General features: G+C 39.7%; 1 protein-coding gene across 1 annotated transcript in view; it reads left to right on the top strand.

Annotated features, from left to right (window-relative positions):
• PKHD1 (PKHD1, fibrocystin/polyductin) overlaps positions 1-18,883 on the top strand; it is a 385,419-nt gene that overhangs the window by 277,163 nt on the left and 89,373 nt on the right. The window contains exons 54-58 of the mRNA XM_023757718.1: positions 3,056-3,210; positions 5,061-5,213; positions 7,584-8,462; positions 9,159-9,327; positions 11,112-11,269. Of these exons, the coding sequence (XP_023613486.1) occupies positions 3,056-3,210; positions 5,061-5,213; positions 7,584-8,462; positions 9,159-9,327; positions 11,112-11,269 (1,514 nt within the window). The remainder of the gene's footprint in view (positions 1-3,055; positions 3,211-5,060; positions 5,214-7,583; positions 8,463-9,158; positions 9,328-11,111; positions 11,270-18,883) is intronic.

Genomic DNA, 18,883 nt, shown 5'->3' with positions numbered 1-18,883 from the left:
TCTATTATTACGTCAAATTTATGTTGGAACAGAAACAGGGATTGGGCATTCAGTGGAGAAGAGATTCCCATGGGATGACTTCTTGAAAGCAAAGGAATTTCAGTCAGTTTTTAAGAATGAATAGACTGGAGGGCAGAGTACAGATGATGATAATTTGTGTGAAAGCTGAGAAACATAACAATTTTTGTGAGAGTAAGCAGATTCCTTTGGCTGGAGCAGAGGACTTATGTAAGAGAGTTAGGGGACAAGGTGTTACTATTTTTTATATTACATTAAAGTTTTCTTTTCAGGTCATATATTTTATGTGTTTTGACAAATGTATAATGACATGTATCTATACTTATAGAATCATACAGAATAGTTTCACAGCCCTAAAAATCCCCTGTCCTTCATAGGGAATACATTTTTAAACTTATTTATTGATTTTTAGAGGGAAAGAGGAAGGGAAGGAGAAAGAAACATCAGTACTTGTACTACATCAATTTGTTGTTTATACATGCATTGGTTGATTCTTACATGTGCCCTAACTGGGGGTGGGACCCACAACCTTGACAATGATGCTTCAATCAATTGAGCTACCCAGGGGTAGAATGAATTTTAATCTAATATTCACAAGGACCTTTCGGAACATTATACTGACCTAGTGTCCAAAAAAATTTCTTCAGCAATATAAACAGTATTAAAAATATTATCTTGTCCTAGCTGGTTTGGTTCAGTGGCTAGAGTGTTGGCCTGTGGACTGAAGAGTCCTGGGTTCAATTCCAGTCAAGGACATGTGTACCTCAGTTGCAAGCTCGATCCCTGGCTCTGGTTGGGGCAGTGTGGGAGGTAACCAATTGATGTGTCTCTCACACATCAATGTTTCTCTCTCTCTCTTTCTCTCTCCATCCTTTCCACTCTCTCTAAAATTCAATGGAAAAATATCCTTGGGTGAGGATTAACAACAAAAAAGTATTATCTTGATATTACTGAAGTTAAGGATTGATTTGAATTATACTGCTAATTTGATTTTGGTGTTACTTTAAACCCATAGCTTTCTTTTCTTTTAAAAAATATATTTTACTACAATATATTACCTGGTAAGTTGGAAAATTTATATTTAAATGAAAATTACTAATAAACCCATTATCCATAAGTGAACTAACATTTCAATGAGCATCTTTCCTGTCTTCTGTTTTTTGTGCATGTGTTATTTTTGTTAAAAATAAATGGTGTATATTGTTTTATATCCTGTTTTATCAGTCAATATGTAATGAGCAGAATCCCTTGTAAGTCATTGTTTTGCTGCACTGTACTTTTTATACTGTATGGGTTATAGATTTTTCATAATTTCAGGGAGTATCATGATATCATTACAGAATGTGATAGTATTGCTTTTTCTTTAGCAGGTGAAGAACTAAGAGTCAGACAGGTCGGCTGATGTTATTTAATGAAAGTATTTTCACCTGATCTGGAGTCTTCCTTTTGTCTTAATTTAACCTCTAACTCAATTCATTGATCTATTCTTGAGTTTTGTTACTTAATTTCTCTGGATATTGGTTTCCTTGCCTTTAAAAGTTAGTAGTTATCCTAACTACTAACTGTAACTGTGAGTTTTCTAGGATGTCATAGCAAAGTAGGAACAAAGGTAACACTAAACTCTTTCATTAAAATTACGTCAATTGACAAGCCTTCTTTTCTCTCTCCGACTCTCTTTTTCTTTTCCCCTAACTTCAAGGACACAGATTTGAATTAATTACCAACTTTGGCCTACAGATGACCTTTTTAAACTTCTTTCTGTTTTTGGTGTTGATACTATATGCTAGACATCTGTGAATTTCCCACTTACACAGTAGCTTTTTTAAGGATGTTTACTAGTCAAAATCTAAATTTTAGTGCAATGTCATGTTTTATTTACCATTATGTTTCTAGCACCTACTGTAGTGTCTGGTGCAAACCAGTTGCTCAATCAATATATGTTGCATGATAGAATGGCTGTCACATAGACCTGTTACCTGGATGAATGTTTTACTGGTAGAGGAGAATCCATTGTCAAAACTTGCTAAAATGTAGACATTGACAAAAGAGGCAGGTAATTAAAATAAACATATGCCATTGAAGTTAGTAATGATTGTGAATTGAGAATAAAACAGAAATATATTCACTAGAAGAACCTACGCGGCAGTGAAATACTGAACAGAAATTTTATTAAATGTGAAGTAAAACAAACAAACAAAAATGAACAAAACCTTTATAGTTTCATATGTGTGCAAACAATATTTAGAACATAGCACAGTGGAGGCATGTATACTTCTATCCCTACAGTAACATTGGGATGTTGGGGGGAAGATTTAAATATTGCCACTTTTCAAATGAAGATGGGACACTCAGAAAAGTTTAAGTGACTTCTCAAAATCACACAGCTAGTAAGTGGCACCTCTAGGATTCATACTGTATCTGTCTGACCATACAAGTATGAGCCTTAATGAATGATAATAAACTGTCTCAAAATTGTATTGCCAGTCTTCAGAAAATTTAAGAAATAATTCCTTCTGAAATACCTTTATTATTTAACTCTTGCCAATTGAGGAGGAAGATTTTAATTTTAGGAAATGAGATGTAGACGTCATATTTTTAACATGTATACATGTAAGCTAGAAGATCGGCTCTATTAGCATTAAACTTTTTGCAAAAGCCATATGTTTCTGTGTTGATTTGGAATTTCTTCTTCTTTTTAAAAAAATATATTTTATTGATAGTTTTACAGAGAGGAAGGGAGAGGGATAGAGAGTCAGAAACATCGATGAGAGAGAAACATCGATCAGCTGCCTCCTGCACACCCCCCACTGGAGATGTGCCTGCAACCAAGGTACATGCCCTTGACAGGAATCGAACCTGGGACCCTTCAGTCCACAGGCCAACACTCTATCCACTGAGCCAAACCTATCGGGGCTGGAATTTCTTCTTTAATCTCCCTGGAATTGTTGGCTATAGTGTGTTTCCTTTGTGATCTGGAGTCAGGTAGGTGACCTGTGTTGCGGTGCCAGATACTTGATACATCTCTATGCTGTTACAGAATTATAGTAGAGGACGCCGTGGATTGGCGACCCCACGACAAAATTGTGCTTGGCTCCTCTTCCTATGAGCCTCATGAAGCAGAGGTCCTCACTTTGAAAGAAGTTAAGGGTCACCATGTTCGGATCCAGGAGCGGCTCAAGCACCGGCACATTGGTAAGGTTTGCTTTGCTGGTTAAGGGAGGTGAATGAGCCGGGAAGAACGTGTTCTGCCTGGGGCCTTGGATCCCATCACCATCCATAGGAGAGGGACAGTGCTTTACTGCTGCCTAGACTCATCCTAGAAGGCTTATCTCTATCCCTTCATTCATTTTATTGCAGAATTAAAAATACATTGATGTGAGCGAATTTTTTAAACTTTTATTTATAATGGCAAGTCTAGAAGCAAGCAGAAGGGTTACAGCTCTTGTTCAAGGCCACTGGACATTTTCATGTCTAGGCCAGAATAAATCTCATGGGAGCTGAGTTCCTAGTTCATTTCCTGGCACTCTGAATTACACAGTTACTTAGAAGGTGGTAGTTATTGTAAACTAGAGGCCTGGTGCATGAAAATTCATGCACTGGAGGGGGGGTTCCCTCAGCCCGGCCTGCCCCCTCTCACAGTCTGGGAGCCCTCCGGGCCAGGAGGCGACCCTGTGATCAGGGGAAAGCGACACCCCAACACACCTCTGCTGCTGCCACTGCCGGCAGTGCAAGCCTCGGCCAGCCCTGGTTACCTGAGCCTCGGGCAGCCCTGGGTGGCTGGGGGGCTGAGGGGACTGGGGGACTTTGGAGGCAGGCACCCTGGTGGGGCTGAAGGGACTGGGTGCTGCCATCTTGTGGCTGTGGGCGCTGCCATCTTTGAGGGCATGGCAGCAATTAGCATATTCCCTCCTTATTGGCTGTGGGTGCTGCCATCTTTGAGGGCGGGGCAGTAAATTAGCATATTCCCTCCTTATTGGCTGTGGGCACCGCCATCTTTGTGATGGCATGAGGGTCAATTAGCATATTCCCTCTTTATTAGATAGGATAATGACTTCTTTTTCATACTTAGGAATGTACCCCTCCTGACATAAAGTTCATATTATGTGTTGACTACTACTGCTACCAAAAAATATTTAAATGCCTTTTCTCAAAAATATGCTGAATATTTTTATATACTATACACAGTTAAATATATATTGCACATAAATAATAAATAACCATAACCATACATTTCCTGCTTCCGTGGAATAAACTAATCTAACACAGAAGATACAGCAAATAAGTAATAAAACATGGAAATAGAGGGGTTAGGGAATATCTTTGTGTCTGTGATTTGTGAAAGGGAAATACATGTTTTCACCAGGAGTATATATAAAGCTACATTTAAATCATAGTTCCAAGGATGATTTCTGTTTTTAAAAAGTGGCCAAAGAAGAGAGAAATCTTCAGTGATCCTGGTCAGTGAAGTGCTCCATGTAGAGGGCAGTGACGGAAACCAGCCCTTGGCTGTTTGGCTCCCACTGCTGAGGAGGCTCCTCTGGCAGCAGTGAGCTTGAGACCCACTGTGGGAGGATGCTGCTGCCCTTGGTCCCTTCACTCTCATACATCGCTGCTTTAGTTCTGTCACTGCCTCAGTTGCTCTGGGATTCCTCACTCTCATGAAAGAAGTCCACAGACAATGTCCAACCAAACGCTGAGTCTCACACTGATGCAATTAAGGAAGGAGGACAGGGACCCCACTAATTGGACAGGTCTGCCCTGCTGTCCCTGCACAGCAACCTGTCCTAGTAGCCACAGTTATTGAGGAGAAATGAATTCTTGCTCAACCACTTTCACTCTAATCCCAAAGAGACACGAGTAACTGGGCTTTTCATTTCTCAGCTGACATTTGTGGAGATGCCCGAGGAAAAGCGGACCTGGATGCTGGTAGGACTTCCGAGGGGAAAGGAGTGTTTTCATTTGGCAGATTCCCTGGGTCCCAGACTGGTGATTCCTGAAGTTGGTTTTTAAAGGTGTTTCTTCCCCAACTCCTTTTGCCCCAGGAAGCGTACACGTCCTGGAGGATGGCCCATACATTCGTTTGGCTGCTGAGGTTGGACTTTTGACCCGAAATATACAAATCCAGTCTGATACATCGTGTAGGGGGAGACTGCTTGTGGGATCCTTCAGGAAGTCTAGCAGAGAAGAATTTTCAGGTAAATGAAATTTTAAGTGACATTGCCAATTGGAGCCTATTCTTCTGGGACATACAGAGAATTGTCCTTTATATAACAAAATGTACAAATTAAATGGCTCCTCTGTGCTCTGAGTAGCTATGCATTTTCAGTTCTAATCTGTGCTTAATTATCAGTGTGATGTTAAAATAATATACTAGCGATCGGCACATATGCACATTTTTACCTCAAAGAAAACATCTTCAGCAGATGTGAAATTTCCTCTGCTTTGAAATTATGGATGATTTAATGACCACTTGAGTTTTATCTCTTTCCTGAATTTCTATAATTCTTTCCCAGTAGCATGCAATATCTGATGGCAGGCCTCAGCTCATGCTATAAAGCAATAGCGTAAATTTAAATAAAAGTGATTTCCATATTCCAGACTGCTTTAAGGATCAGTTCATTCTCTCTCATTTCTTTCAAGTTTTAGCTCTTGGAATGCTGCAAAATTATTCGATTAGCGCTTTATTTCTTCAACTTGTATTCCTTAAATATTATTCCAACGTTGTTCCATAGTCAAATAAATTTGGGAGAGGCTATCACTGTAGCTCCATCTTAGAAAGTCACTGTGTACACGAATACAATACAGGCTCTGAGAAAGCCTCGAATAGAGGTTCTAACCACTTCCCAAAGATACCGAGCATGGAACACTTTTCGCTGGCACATCCGTTTCACCAGTATGATAAAGAGCAGTGTTTACACCTTACATCACAGTTCGGGATTTCTGGTCCATAGAACAAGCTTTCTCTCCATAAGCTCTCACTCCATTAGTTGTCAACACAAGTGAGTTTGCTTCTCCCCACACCCAAGGACATTTGTCCATATCTGGAGACATTTTTGCTTGTCACAACTTTGGTGGGTGAGTCTGTTTGTAAACTATCAATTGCTTCCCTTTTGTCCTTGGCTCTGAGTGAGGGGGAGCTGTCTAAAGTCTGTTTGGTCTCTTCAGGATTGAACTCACAGCTGGACTGGTGGTAACATGGCTGGGAAATCCAGGTGGTTGGGATCAAAATCTGGCTCTACCATTTGCTAGCTGTGTAATTGTGAACACGTTTCTTAGCCCCCGTGAGCCTCAGTAAAACATCAGTAAAACAAGGGTATTCACAGGGGTGGCTAAATGCATAGATTCTGGAGCCAAACTTTTCATGTTTGAATCCTGACCTTTGATTAACTATGTAAATTAAGATAAATTGCTAAATCCTTCTGGGTCTCACTCTCTAACTGTAAAACAAGAATAATGATGGAAACTTCACAGGGTTGTTATAAGGATTAACTGTGTTAAATACATATTAAAAAAAAAACCCTTAACATTTTTCTGTAACAAACTCCAGCATCTGGATTGGGTGGGATCTGCAGGTGTTGGTCAAGGGTGCCATCCATGGGTATTCAATGGTTATAGGGCAGAAAAGCAGACCAGAACTTATAACTCCTTTTTTTAAACTGGAGACCTCTGTCAGTCTCCTGCTTCGGATGAGACATATCCAGCAATTTGCACTCAGAATTGTGATTTTTCAATGGGAAAATAGTTGTGAACAAAATCACTGCTAAATTCTCTGTTGAAATGATTAAGACATTTTAAATGTGTACTATGAATTAATTTTCAGACTTGTGTAATTTAAAACTATGAATTATAATTATGCACGTATGACATTAAAACACTAATTATTATGAAAATTAAAATATAATATAGTGTGACTAAAATAAACATACAGAATTTTACTAGTATAGAATTTGAAAATGATTTTTAAAAAATGTTATTTCCTCCATGTCTTAATCAAGAGACATTATTGAATATCATGTTTTGGGCATATATTGAACAGAAATATATGTTCAAAAATTTTCACTTATCTCATACTCTTAAGAAATGTTTAAAATATTGATAGAGTTAGCCATTATATTTTTTTCATACAATATCTTTGTGGGGATGGCTATGACCTTTTCACATGGGGGTCACTGAGAAACAGAGAGGAAGACAGGATTCTGAGGTGAGTCCTAGGAATCCATATTCCCCTCATTCTTACCCAGTTCCTGACCCAGCCCTGCAGGCAGATGTCTGGAGTCTTTAAGCTACGTGTGCCCATCTCCTTTCTCTATCTTTCCTTTCCTTGTTCTCTATCCTATCACCAGACTCTCCAGTCTGCACACAAAACCTTTTTAGGCATTAATGTCACCTTCTAAAGATTCATATTTTGTTAGTGAAACTCACTGGCATGAAATACTGTGCTGGTGCTGAGAAGAAATGATTATATTTCAATGAAAAATCTACATATTCTGGTGTCAATAAATGGACCTTCCTTCTGCCTTTCATGGGGAAGAAAAAGTACCTGATGATATGCATTTTGTTTACAGGTGTCCTTCAACTACTAAATGTAGAAATTCAGAACTTTGGCTCACCATTGTCTTCATCCATTGAATTCACGAATGTGTCGGCAGGATCCTGGATAATATCTTCTGCTCTGCACCACAGCTGTGGTGGGGGCATTCGCGCAGTTGCCAGTCATGGGATCATTTTAAATGACAACATAGTGTTTAGCACCGTTGGTCATGGCATTGATTTGGAGGGTCAGGCCTATTCTCTCTCTAATAACCTTGTGGTTCTGATGACACAGTCAGCGTGGTCCACTGTTTGGGTGGCAGGCATCAAAGTGAACCAGGCAAAGGACACCACCCTCCGTGGTAATGTCGTGGCAGGATCGGAGAGACTTGGCTTTCACATCCGAGGCCAGAGGTGTTCCCCTCTTGAAGCTCTTTGGTCTGACAATGTGGCCCACTCAAGCCTTCACGGTCTTCATCTCTATAAGGAAAGTGGACTTGGCAACTGTACTAGAATCTCTGGCTTTTTGGCTTTCAAGAACTTTGACTACGGTGCCATGCTACATGTGGAGAACAGCATGGAGATAGAGAACGTCACTCTGGTGGACAACGCTATCGGTCTTCTGGCAGTAGTATATGTGTCTTCTGCTTCACAGCCTTCCATCGAAAATGTGCAGATTGTGCTTAGAAACTCAGTCATTGTGGCCACTAGCTCCTCTTTTGACTGCATTCAGGACAGGGTTAAGCCTGGCTCTGCCAACTGGACATTAATGGACCGAGCTCCTTCCAACCCCAGAGGGGGTCGAGTTGGTATTCTGTGGCCAGTGTTCACCTCAGAACCAAATCGGTGGCCTCAGGAACCATGGCACAAAGTGAGAAATGGCCATTCAGTTTCAGGAATCATGAAGCTTCAAGGTAGGATGTTTGGGCTTATCCAAATAATGTAGTTTCATATCTCTGTGCACAGAATTTTTAATAGCATTCTGAAATTATATCAACAAAAGAGTACAGTGTAGTCTAGTGCTTGTTGTACAATTGACCACCTGCTGCGTATTGATAACCACACTGATGGTTGATAATAGCAGTGAGTGATTCCTTTAAAAAGTTACTGCTTTAAACATGTTGAAGAACTTTCACAGCAATTATTGAATTTGATTATATGAAAATTCTCTTAGGTAGGTGTTATTTTTCCTATTATAGAAAGGAAGAAGTATAGATGCAGAAATTGTGTCTCACTGAAGTTGTTTACTAGTTGGTGGTGTAGCCAGGAATAAAATCAAATTATATCACTACCTATGCAGTTAATATTCTATTAGACCTCTTTTGTAATATTGTACTCACTCCCCATTGGATTTTATCAAACCTATGATAAAACATATCATTCTGAAGACATTGATGTGTTGGACTACTTCTATTTTGCAAAGAATACTCATGTCTTAAAGAGTTACAGATATTTAAATCAAGATTTATGTAAACTCCTGGAACTAGCCTGGACAGCTTAAATTAACTTCTGGACAAACAGTAGCAAAGATTGTTTAGTTGCGTAGTCTATATTTGCGGTTGGTAGTTTATGTGATCTAATGCCATGCTATGCTTAAATTTTTTTTTCAGATGTCACCTTTTCTAGTTTTGTGAAGAGTTGCTATAGCAATGACCTAGATGTATGCATTCTGCCCAATGCAGAGAACACTGGAATCATTCATCCCATAACAGCAGAGAGGACCAAAATGCTAAAGATCAAAGATAAAAACAAGTTCTACTTTCCTCCTTTACAAACCAGGTACCAGTTTTACTATTTATAAGCCATATCCATGAAGTATAAAATCATTAATGGAAATAAAAAGAAGTCCTTTTGAAAAGTATGCTAGATGAATTGCATGCCCCCCATTCTTTACGCCTCCCATGTCCAAGTGCTTTGCTATATGGTTTTTGCAGTGTCTCTCACCAAAGAGCAGAGGCTGTTTCTCTCTCTTGAATCTGGGTTCAGCCATGTGACTTTCTCTGGCTAATAAAAGGTGTAGACGTGATGCAGGGCAATTGTTATTGTTTTGTCTTTATTAGAGATATTTCTTTGGGATAGTTTCAATCACTGGAAAAAATGTTCCCTAATTCTTGTATATTCTATAGAGCATGGTGTCACTAGTCTTCAGAAGGAACCTTAGGAGCCCTTATGCAGGGACTGGTGGGGAGAAGGAAATCATGTCTGTTGTCAAGAACCCCTGAGTTGAATAAGGTGGCTTAGATAGATACTGGTGCTCAGACCAGGTGTAACCACTATTCTGGACCATATGATGGAGAGTTTCATTCAGGAACCTGAAAACTCGATAAGGCACTATTTTTGCCATAAAAGGAGCAGGAAAATCAGGATCAGGGAAAATGGGCTACTTTTCTTTCCCATAACATTGGGATAAACTCCTATAGTTGGAAGAAAAGAATCAAGAAAAATCACCCTAATTGGAAAGTGTATGTTTTTGGCCCAATACCTATCTCTTTAAGATGCCCATGCCTGAGCTACTTTTGGTACCTAAACATTATTAGGTATGTAATTTGGGTTGTCTTGTCATTTTTCATCTATGGTCCAATTTTCCTTATGTTCATGTAAACCTATGGGATGAAAGAATTATAAAGCTTAATAATACTACATCTGATTCTTTGTACTATTAATACTTAACACATGGTTGGCAGGCAATAATATTTGACACTAGTACTGATGGTACTGAAAAGTATTAGACCAGGAGAAATAAAATAAGTTTTCTAAATTTCAGTGTTATAATGGTCTACTATTTGTTTATATAAACCTCCTAAGGTTATATGACTCTAAATTCTGAAAGTATAGGAACCATGCCTGTATTTATCACCGTTATACCCCCCAACCTGTTAGTGGTAGGTTTTCAATAGATATTTGTTAAATGAGAATATCTATTTTTACCTTGTTTGCATATGGCATAAATATAATTGAAATTTATAATGATCCTATATAATAAAAGCCTAATATGCAAATCGACCAAACAGCGGAACAACCGGTGAAACGACCGGTCACTATGACGCACACTGACCACCAGGGGGCAGATGCTCAATGCAGGAGCTGCCCCCAGCCTACAGGCCCTACGTCAGCCAAGGCAGGTGCCAGTGGGGGCCCCTGATCGCCCTGCCACTCACCCCGCAGATTGGCCCTGATCGCTGGCCAGGCCTACGGAACCTACCGGTGCATGAATTTCATGCACCGGGCCTCTAGTAATCTTATAATACTACAAGGTACCAAAGTTCCATAAAGAAATGCTTACATTACTTTCAGTAGGTATTAAAATTAGGAGCATTTTATTGTATCTTACTGCTTAGAAAATTACAATCTATGTAAAGATGATATATCCAGAGTATTTGGATAACAATAATGCCTTTTTCTTGACCATATAACTGAGAAGTAATATTTTCTATAGAGTTTTATTTAATATCTATGTAACACATTACTACTAATAAATTCCTTTTTCATCAGATCAGTAATTTCAATATATTTTCTTTTTTGTTGCTCATGAAATGAGAGTTGCTTTCTGTCTGTCTTTACAGGGAAGATTTAGGAACACTGGTCTGCTCTGAATCCGTTTGTGAAAATCCAAGAAAATATCTCTTTAAGGATCTTGATGGGAGAGCCCTGGGTCTACCTCCACCCGTTTCTGTGTTTCCTAAAACTGAGGCAGAATGGACTGGATCCTTCTTCAACACAGGTTGGTTATAAAGGAACTCGATGCCTCCAGTAGGGGGCGCATGCATGAAGGAGCTGGTTTGGCTGTGTTGTCTATGCAGTGGTTGGCAAACTCATTAGTCAACAGAGCCAAATATCAATAGTACAACGATTGAAATTTCTTTTGAGAGCCAAATTTTTTAAACTTAAACTATATAGGTAGGTACATTGTTATTAACTTAATTAGGGTACTCCTAAGGCTTAGGAAGAGCCACACTCAAGGGGCCAAAAAGCCGCATGTAGATCTCGAGCTTCAGTTTCCCGACTCTAGTCAGGAAAGTCAGGAAACCAAATCTCCTGGAGAGGAAATGAATTCTGGAGTTGGAGCCTGTGCTAATATGCTGCTCACCTCACCTGTAGCAAAGGAATGTTGAGTGACTAAGAGATGTTGTGATCACTGTGTGGCCTCCGTGACGTTGCCAAAGGTGTACCTATGTCAAAGGTACAGATTCCCAGCACCAACTCTGTGCACAGGTGAGAACAATACTCTCACTAGCTTGGTCACCTGGGCCTGAAGCATCGTTCTCAGTGCTCAGAGCTTTGCAGTGTCAGCCACAGAGCCAGCAACTCTGGCTTCTGACTATCTTTCTCTATCACCAGAACTTAAGGGCTCTCAATCTGGAGAGGGTGGTGAAGTAGATGGCATGCAGTTTGCCTTCTTTTTCTCCATTTTTGTAATTGTCCCTGGGAGGTGTGTGTGTGTGTGTGTGTGTGTGTGTGTGTGTGTGTGTTGGGGGGGTAGTGGGGGGAGGGAGGCCAAGTTGTGATCAAAATTCCTCCTTCTTGCTTATACAAGCAAAACCCATTTACCTATCAGTTTTTATAGCTGGACCCCTAGAGAGATTATTGCCCTCCTTACTTCCACAAACAATGAGACTGAGTTTTCTTTTCAGTTCAGGTGGAACCTGCTGCAGGTAAATCTAAAAAATTTTCCCTGTGTTTTTTTTTTCCTGCTTCAGTGGTTGATGCTTCAGACTTCTAGTCTTTCTTCTCTTTTTAAATTTCTGAATTTGTGAATGTTCCAGAACTACATCCTCAGATCTGTTTTATTTTCTCTTCCTAATCATTAAGCCCAAGGTTGAAATACCACTTAATGCTGAAGACTTCCAATTTATATCTCCAGCCAGACTCAATCCTGAACTTTAGTCTGGTATATCCAAGTCCACGGAAAAGTATAACTGACATCTCAGACTTAACATGCCCTAAATGGGATTCTTCATCTCTGCCCCATCCATGTCCTGCTTCTTGCCTAGCTAACGCTACTTCAGTAATTGGTACCATCATTTATGAGGTGAATTAAGTAAATATCCAGAAACAATCATTTATTCTTTTTTTTTCAGAACCCAAATTCTCCTACTTCTAACCATCATCATCTCCCACCTGACAAGGGAATAACCTTCTAACTAGTCTTCTTTCTTATGCTCCTGTACCCTATTAGACAGGTCTTTTTGTCAATGATAGCCAGAGTGATCTTTCAACTTTCCAATGTTTTTTCTATCCTCCTCAGAATGAAATCCACATTACAAGCTGTGTAGTATCTGGCTCCTGCCCATCTCTCTCATTTCACTTTCTGTGACATCCTTTTTACTTATCATTGTCTTTTTTTTTATTTCACATGTTAAACTTATACCTACCTCAGGGCCTTTGCATTGGCTATTTCTTCTGCCAGAAAAATCCTGTTCTCACTTCTTTGCAGAGCTGGCTCCTTCTTTTCAAATGATAACTCCACAGAGAAGCCATCTCTGACCACCCTATCGAAAATAAATGTTCCTCCATTATTCTCTAGCCCTACTATGCCCGCTATTTTTTGTCAGAGTCCCATTACTTGAAATTATATTATAAATGTACCTGCCTACTTGTGGATTTACTGTTTGCCATTTTAGAGTACAAACTTCATGAGGGCAAGAATTTTGTTCTGTTTACTATTACATATTGGGGAGATGTCAGTTGATGAACTGATTAAGTGAATGAATTATTGATAACCAAGGAGACTATTAATGCTGTTTTCCCCATATCATTTAAGAACATACAGAAGAAATTGAGGCCTTCAGGTCATTGGTTTAAGGATTTATCTATAATATGGAATCCTGGAACCAAGAAGTTTCCAGGTATCTCTTTACTTGTTTTCACTTTTCTTCCATTTGAACTACTACTACTTTATAGCACTTGCCTTTTAGAAAAGTTTTACATAAGTCATTAATTACCATGCAGTTTCATGCTTCAACACTGTTTAATATTTCTCTCAAAAATTTTCATAGGTTGAAGGCTTATCTTTGCAACAGAGTGAAAAGCTGTGAGGATTATAGTGTAGGATTTAGAAAGTCATTACTGAGTGCATGAAGCATGCTGAGTAAATATTCATTTTGATATGTTGGTTATATCTGTTGAATATAACCAGCAAATACACATTTGTACAGAAGAATGAAATCCAGGAAAACATCCATATTGAGAAAATATGTGTAGAATAGTAAATGGGGAAAAAAAGATAGGAAACTAGTTTCCCATTTACCACTAGTTCTATTCAAATCGCTTTCTTAACAAAATAATTTATTGATTTTAGAGTGAGGGGAAGAGAGAGAGAAAGAGAGAGAGAGAGAGAGAAACAAAGAAAGATAGGTTTGCTGTTCCACTTATTTAGGTATTCATTGGTTGCTTCTTGTATGTGTCCTGACCAGGGATCGAACCCAAACTTTGGCATTTGGGATGATGCTCCAAACAACTGAGCTACCTGGCCAGGGCTTCAAATAGCTTTCTGTAGTAAGTTGTCTTACTGGTTTTAAAAATCATCCCCCTGTTACAGGTGTTATGCAATTAAGAAAACATTCTTATACTTTAAAATAAGTACATGAATAATTGTGAGTTTTTCCTAAACTTGTGAGTTTGGGTGAGGATCCCATTTCTGTGAAATCAGTATCAAGGGATACATGTTTCAGAGTATTTAGTGAAAATTAAATTTCACAGAAGAATAAGGACTGAAGAGTGTCTTCAGTTGCCTCCGAAGCAGACCCTGATACAAGGCTTAAAATCCAAGTAGTTTACATGGAGGTGAACTCAGGAAAGCAGGGAAGGGGGAAATGAGCCAGGGAAAGGACTGAGGCCATTCAGGGATGTGTTGTCAAACTGGTTACCACTCTGGACAACTGGAGCTCAAGTCTGGCGGGGAACTTCAGGAGACCTAGGGAACATGACCCAAAGTATCCCAGCTAAGTCCTGATGAAGCTAAGGTAGTTATACCTCAAATCGCTATTTATCTCTGGCTGAGGGTTGCTATTGGGGTCATTCACTCCCTAGTCCTCTGGCTTTCCCTGAACACAGGCCAATTGTGCTCTTTCCCATGGCCAGAAAAGTCCCTTCTCAAAAGGGAGCTGTCACTTTTTAGCAGCAGTCTTTTGTCTGTGAAGATGAGTGCCAAAGCTATTTGGGTATAGCTCTTAAATATCTGTCTAGTCCTCCATGTGTGAATAATAATGTTCTTTGATGAAATCTTAGGTAGTTGCTAACCTTGTGATGTAACTACACTATTTAGGCACCAACATGCTCTTGCTCCTGGTTGCAATGCTGTGTGTTTTATTTCCATCAGTCTCTGTGTTGGGTGTGAAACATGATTCAATGATGGTAAAACTCCAGCGTATTGTACTATTGCATACCATTTACTATCAATGTGTGGACAAGCATGAGCATGTGTGTGGGTGGCTGAATATAAAGAGGGAGGTATATATGACTGACTACCTTAAACTCCTGATGTTTTAAATCTTTATAACATTTTAAATGAGGTTGCTATAGGTTCCAACTGCATGGATTCCCACAGTAGAATCTGCTGTTCACTTCACTAAAAATAAAATCTGTGTCCTCTTGCAAGGAAGGAGACAGCCCATAGTAAGTGGTGCCTTCCGCGAGCGAACAGAATGTAATGTTTTCCTTCGACTCCCAAATAGGAAGAAACCCCTCCTTCACTAATTCAAGTCCATTTTTATTTTTTAAACCATTCTCTACTATGCTACTTTCCTGTTCATAATCTGGTAGATGAGAAAAGTACAAAGTTAATCTCAAGAGCATGAATATCTATTTTGTATTTTCCTCTTTCAAGACAAGCATCTATGATCTTCTATAAAACAGCAAGAGCAGTGCCGCAAAGATGAAAATGAGGGCCATGGGAACCAGCGCTCACTTTTATTCCACATGGCACTGCCTTTCTCAGTTTTATTGGCAGCTTGAAATCCATTGCCTTTGAGGTTTAGTTTTAACTTGAAAAAAACACATTTTATTTGCACATATAAGTTCACATTGCAAAACTACCCACTCAGACAGATAGCCACAGGTCCCTCATATTGTCATATTCTCCAGCATCAGGAGCAAAAATTACCCACGTGGGTCAGCTCTGAGGAATGCTGTGCCAGTGGGCTTTTTATCTGTGCAATGCAGGGTGTGTAGCCAGGGGAAAGTGAGCTGCTAATTTTGGTTTGTACTTATCTGTAAGTTAGCATTTCCAGCCAACTTTGAAACATGCTTGACAAAGAGTGCAAGGCAGCTAATCCCAAGCAGATCCTCTGAGAACCATTTGCATTTTATTCCAGAAAGGATTTGGTTTTATTATGGCGGCATCTGATCATCTGAAAATCCAAAATCATTTAGAAAAACAAAGTCTTGAAATTCATATCCCATTTAGGTAAGACGAGATAGATATCAAAGCTTTCCACTTTGCTTCTCACTCATTTCCTGTCAGTCTCAGACAACAAATAGGTAGCATCACCTCTCAGACCAGTTCATACATGTGGAATACTGAACTGAAAAAAAAAAGTCAGGGCTTTAGTTTCTATGGCATTTGACAGTTTCTCAGACGTGATGAGGATGGTAGAGGGAGATGAACTGAGCGTGTTTAGTGTGCTAAGCACTGAAGCTGGTATTTTCATTTATTCAGTGAATGCATGTTGACCACTCTACCCGCACCTTTGTAAGGATGGAGCTGTCGTTGTGAACAAGGCAACATTCCTGCTTTCATCAAACTCAGGTTCGAATAAACTTATGAACAAATAAATAAAAGTATTCCAATAGTGATGAGAGTTATAAAAAAGTGAAATAGGGTTAGAGAGGTAGATTGAGGGGTGTGTGTGTGTGTGTGTGTGTGTGTAAGGAAGTTGCTATTTGAAATAGAGTTACATTTCCAATGAGCCTGAATGAGGAGTGAGGATTCACACTGCTCTGAGCAGAGGGAGTGGCCTTCTAGGGAGAAGGACCAGGACACTGACCTGAATGGCCTCAATGTGTCGGAGGGGTGGGTGGGAAGGAGATCGGTGCCACTGGTAAGTAGTGAATGAGAAGGAGAACAATTGGAGCTAGCTAGGAGCTAGGCCAGAGCCCTTTAATAAGATGGTGATGGAGGGTTTTAAGAAAGATGGTCATAGGATTTTATTCACTCTTTGAAAAGACAAGACAAGGTGCTGTGGAGTGAATGGATAATGGGTGGGAGCAGGGCTGGGAGCAGGCAGTGCATGAGGAAGCTGAAGTTAAGGAAGCTGGCAGAGTCGTAGGCTCTGCGGCTTCACAGACAGTGGCCCAAGAGTTGCATTACCCCATGCGTGGTCCTGTGCTGGCTCATGAACTCTTGCACCGGTTCACAGGGAGATAATTACAGAAAGCTGTCACTTAAGTCACTTAGAAACACAACAATCTGACAGTATCTGTTGAATCTAAAAAATAAATCTTGGGCTTTTATTTTGTATGTCTAATTTGTCTAATAAGTTATACTGTATTTTTAAAAGTATTGGTCCACAAAGGACTGGAAATTTTAAAACAAACAAAACAAAACCAAAAACCCCTGTTCTCCTGCCAAACTTTCTCCAGTTTAGGAGATGCATTTCGTGTCCTAAGGAAAGTGTCTCCAAAGCTGGCTTATCACCTAGGACATTAAACATTCATACCTATGTTGAGGGGGTTTTGAGTCAATAGGTGTTTGTGAGGCCCAAGCCTTTGTATTTGCGCGCGCGCGCACACACACACACACACACACACACACACACCCTCCCCAAGTGATTCCACTGTGAGAAGGTTTCAGAATCACTACTATAGAATTATAGGCTGCCTTTGCAGTAATAGGCTGGATGTTAAGAAGACAATTAATACTTTTAATTAATTTAAAAAGTGGGCAGTTTTAATTTCTCATGAAAAATCAAGAATAGCTTTCTGTGCCAAATAGCAACAGACATAAACATACTTGCTTATATACACACTGGGTATATTTCCAAAAGGGAAAAGAACATTAACCAAACACACACACACAGAAAAAAACACCAACCTTTTCTTAAACATAGATTATTTTTCCTAGTATTGGAGTTGAGTGACCTCAGAATGCCATTTTCATACACATCACTGGATAAAAATGGGTACAATGCTAAGTTTATTTTTTTAATTCTACATTGAATCATTATATTAAAAACTGAAATTCATGATAAGCTTTTCCCACACTTGCCTTGACGTCCTTCCCAGCAAAGTGCCCGGGTCTGACCTGCGGGGCAGGTGAGTTTCTCATTCTTTACTGTGAGAGGGAAAGAAACATTTTTCAAATTGTGTTACTTCTTGGTCGCCTCTTGAGAAAGAAAGTTGTAAACCATAGTGGAGACCTTAAAAGTGACTGGCCTCAAATCAAAAATAAAAGATTAGGTGGATAAAAAAGAAAATAAAGCTGGCATTTGACTGTCAGCTCGGAGAGTGATGAAGAGGTTTCCAGCTGAATAATGGGAAAGCTCAGTAATGTGGAGACGGAGACGTAGGCTCGGCGGCTTCGCAGACAGTGGCCGGCATTTTCTCTACTTTTGTTGCTAGAACTTGAAATGTGTCTTTTCTTTAAGCTTTCTAGGCTTCTCGTTCCTCCCATTTGTCCTGGGAATGACAGCAAGATGGTATTATAAAACGGGGAGACGGGAGAGGGAGGGAGGAATGAGAGGACAGAATGGAGAGAGGGAACGGTTGTTAGGAAATTTGTCTGCAAATATCTGTGCTCGCCGAGGCCTTTTTCTTCTAGCTAGAGGGGGAAATACCATTCTCTTTTCCCAAGCAATTATAGGCCCCAAAGATTGAAACTTGGTATATAGCTCTTTAATCTCAGCAGATATTTATGGTTAAACATTAGACTTTTAGGATTCCAGATGTCAGGGTATTAAAATATAAAGGCACAGTGGCGTCTCAGAAAATATTAGAATCTTTGGAATACGTGGCTGCAGGGGTTCTTATCCCAAGCAGAGGAGGATAAAGCTCTCAGTGATACTTTGCAAGACCCAAAGAGCACCTTTCCTTCACCTTATTCTCTCCCTCCCCATGACTTGCCTGGTCTCCAGGCAGTGAACGGCATAACCATTTCTAATTGCATTTCGAAATAGTCCATGCTGTGCACTGGAGTGGTTTTTCATGTGCTATTTTTAAAGGGTGTTGCGGAAAGGCATAGGATCCATGGGAATGATTTCCTTTTTCTCTTTATTCAGTCTAGGCGTTTTATCCTTGAGATTGTCTTGCTCCTCGAGTCTTCCATGAACAAATAATACCTGTTAACTGTCACCATGTTTCTGACTCTATGCTAAGACCTTCAGATGAATTATCTCATGTA

Source organism: Myotis lucifugus, unplaced genomic scaffold (genome assembly GCF_000147115.1).
Source record: "Myotis lucifugus unplaced genomic scaffold, Myoluc2.0 scaffold_111, whole genome shotgun sequence".
NCBI classification, from domain to species: Eukaryota; Metazoa; Chordata; class Mammalia; order Chiroptera; family Vespertilionidae; genus Myotis; species Myotis lucifugus.
The sequence above is the reverse complement of the archived record's forward strand: the minus strand, read 5'-3'. Positions and strand labels throughout refer to the sequence as shown.